We start from the raw sequence: 3701 nt of genomic DNA, 5'->3' as shown, positions 1-3701 counted from the left end.
AGACAGGCGCTTGGGAGCGAGAGATTGGTGAGAAGGCGATGGGCACTTACAAGAGTGCTTCAACACTAAAACTGGGCGCTCAAGAACCCCAAGAGACTTTGGACTATCCCAAGAACACTGGTAGGGACACACTGAAGAGACGGGCAGAGGCGGAACGGCGAAGCTGCAAGAGGGTTGAGGGCTAACACTTGTCTCCTTATACCTCCTGATGGGAGGAGAACTGTCTGCTACAGTGGAGTGCCTCTTCACAGGCCGAGAGGTGACAAGTCAGCGCCATTGGTGCTTCCTGTCAGGGAAGAGCCATCCGAGTCTGATGACAGATGATCCGCACTAACCGAGACAACTTTCCAGTGGCGCTCTGCCAACGCCTGGAAACGGCCAACAGGCTCAGTGGTGGGGGAAACTACCCGTAGGCAAACCCCACCAGCCTCCCTTGGACCTCCAGTATGTCTTCTCCCTGGTGCAGCCACCCCCTCAACATGCACAACACTGTCACCTTGCACTGCACTTGCATTGACACTGGGAACACTGGAAGCTTACTCTACAAAATCTTTAAATGAAACATCCAACTTCATAACTGTGTTGCCTAAAAACTCAAATTTATGGTCAAACCTAGATTCGAGGCTGGCAATGGCATCAAGATTGGAAGCACGGGAACCTGGTAAAGGAGTATGAGGCAAAGAATTAAGAGGGCTGAGGATGGGAGACATAGTAGGGGTTTGAGGAGAAGAAATAGTGCTATCTCCTACTGCACGAGAAGGAATAGGTTTAAAACTAGGCCTATTTTCAGCTTTAGGGGCCGCCTTCCTCTTTCTATCCCTGTCTAATTTAATTAAGTGAGATTTCAACACTTTCTGCTTTTGATCAACCCAATCCTGAGATTCGGAACAAGTAAGGTCTTTATTACACTCCTGGCCCCCTACATTTACCACACTTAATGTAAGAGTCATAAGAAATTTTAACTACTAATTTAGTCTTATAACCTTCAGTGCAATATGGAACACTTGAAGAACTAGAGTCTGACTTCCTGACTAATTAGTATAAAGATGACCACAGTTAACAATATTAACTAATAACAAAAGCCTTCGGCGCAACACCGAAACCCAAAATCTGAATACTTCACCAAGAGACTGGAACAAATATCCAAAAAATGATGAGAGAGACTGCACAAAGCCACTACTATTAGTTGGGAGCCAGCAGAAAATGAATTGAAGCTCTTTGCCAAGTTGTACCTGTCAGTCCCAAATGTGGGCAGTACCCTGTCACCTACACAAGCGACGGTAGCGCCACCGCGAAATTTGAATTTTTAGACTGCCATGGTAGGAAGCTTGTAGCTATGTAATTACGTGGTAAGTCACTAATATAAAAACATCCTTTCATTAAACTTGTGGTTTTTATCATTCTTTGAATAAATTTCTATAAATCTAGAAATACTGTTTGCACTTTTCATCTTTATATTTTTTCAATTTTTTTCTCATATATTTGCTCACAGCACATAAATAGACTGTAGCCTGAATGCCTGCTTGAAGAATAGGACCTGAAAGCAGAGGCTAAATCTTTCTATGTACTATTATTTAATTATTGTTCCACCTTTTATACAGGCAAAATGGATAATTTCTCTTGTAGTTCTGTCCATATTTTCTATAGAGACAAGTAAGGTCATACAAAACCAATGAAAGGCACAGAACCACGGCAATATCAATGAATGACTAGTAAACTTTTATACAGCATCAAAAGCATCACTGCCACACCCTGCAGCACAAAACCAAGACCTTTGTTCTTTTTAATGTTATAAAGTACAACTAAAATTTCCATCTGACATACTGTAAACTTCAACATCTCCAAAAAGCCCTTCCCTTCATATGATTTTCCCCAAATGGGCAAGTCAGTTAAATAAGATCATAACTGGTATGCATACATATAAACTGTGATGACTACAAGTCAGTTTGACAAGCTCAATGCTCAATTCACAAAATGCTCATATGTTTACACATCAATATCAGCATTTTGCCAAGGATGCATGCACACACACACACACACACACACATAATTACAACTTATGAAGGTTCTCAATCTAGATGGAGACAGGGCCCACCACTCAAGTTGTAGAGATCATTTAATCACTTTTTAGTTCTCAAGTCACAGTCTTCATAATTCCAGATTTTGCTTTAGGTGTTTTCTGTCATGAATACAATAAGAGGAGTTGGAGAAAATTAGCTCATTTTCGTTTGTAGAAAGAGAACAAACATTCATGTCATTCCAGGCATCTACTTCTATTAAACATTCATATTCACTGTGAACACTAACTATACTTTCATTAATAGTGATTTGGAGAAATACAGATGTTGAAAATATAGAAATAAGTTGAAAATGACAAATATACAAAAAAAGTTGAAAATGACAACCTTATGAAATACCATTGGCTGATGATTACATTTTCTCATACTCTATCACTGAATCTTACATTGTCATAAAAACGGAATAAGTTTTCAAAGGATTTGGGTGGTCCGGAAAAACATCTGAAGGACAGGTATCTTTGCCTTCTGCCACAGTTTTTATGGGTAGGTTTATACCTCAAGATAAAAGCTGGCTACTCTACATTCTCAATCTTGCATCTGAAGCACCAAACCATCCTTGCTCGAAGGACTTAAGATGAGTATCTAACCAAAATACCTCTATACTGCACTGGAAACTCAATGGTAAGCATAATTCTTATGTTTATCAACTGAGATGTTATCTTCAAATTTATAGCACTAACATTTCCACAATACCTGATAAGTACATTTTACAAAGCATATACAGTCAGAGTAAGCAATTATGACACAAAAAAGAAACAGGCAAAGGTACTATATATAAACCTTATGGGTGATGTCTGAAGATGCTACTAATCTTTTAAAAAAACATAATCAGCTACACTAAGGCCTGTTTATGTTACTAATCCAAAAAATTTTAAACACAAACACTCACATCTGGCAAAATGAATTAGCAAATAAAAAAGTATATGAAAATATGTAAATTGTTGATAAAAAGGAAGTGTTTATTGTAATGTAGGTGAAGGAAAAGAAACAATAAACATAAGTTGTCATGTTTCAATATTGGCAATATATAATAATGCATAAACTGAAAAAATACAATTAAATTCCAATACAGCATTTATAATTTTTATACAACACAAATATTTAATTTAAACAAAATTTTCCTCAAAACAGTACAACTTTAGTTCACTCAGATACTGTACAAATTATGTTTATTTCTTAGCTTTATGTGAATGACTGTAACCTACATATAGCATGTACAATCATACAGGATTTACTGACAAGCAGGAATCGTTTTTTGCAACCTGGTTTATGAAAGCTCTTTCCTGTGCACAATTTTAATAAAAAAAAAAAGTTTGGAAAGGATCAGCCTTGATCCATTCCCTCTTTCTTAATTTAACAGTAATAAAACTCATCACTAACAAATAAATATCAAGTGGCTGGAGAATGATACAAAGCTGTAAGGTTAGCCGACAGAACAGAGGCAGAAGGTCTTTGCTCTGGATCTTCCGCCCAACATCGCTCAGCAATGCCGTTCAGCAATTGTTCAAGAAGTGTGTAGGAGCTAATGAGTATAGGAAAATGGTCAACGGGACGGTGGAATAGCTTTGTTACCTGAAAATCCAAACAGTATTCTACTAACTTCCAAGATGAAAAGAGACAGTG

The 3701-nt window shown here is 37.8% G+C and overlaps 1 protein-coding gene across 1 annotated transcript in view; it reads right to left on the bottom strand.

Moving 5' to 3' along the window:
• Positions 1–2023: 2023 nt before the first annotated feature.
• Positions 2024–3701, bottom strand: part of LOC136855124 (uncharacterized) — a 174356-nt gene continuing 172678 nt past the window's right edge. The window contains exon 11 of the mRNA XM_067131979.1: positions 2024–3650. Coding sequence (XP_066988080.1) covers positions 3468–3650 — 183 coding nt within the window. The 3' untranslated portion in view covers positions 2024–3467. The remainder of the gene's footprint in view (positions 3651–3701) is intronic.

This window comes from Macrobrachium rosenbergii, chromosome 3, assembly GCF_040412425.1.
Source record: "Macrobrachium rosenbergii isolate ZJJX-2024 chromosome 3, ASM4041242v1, whole genome shotgun sequence".
Lineage (NCBI taxonomy): Eukaryota > Metazoa > Arthropoda > Malacostraca > Decapoda > Palaemonidae > Macrobrachium > Macrobrachium rosenbergii.
Note: the sequence above shows the minus strand (reverse complement) of the source record. Positions and strands in the feature narration are given on the sequence as shown.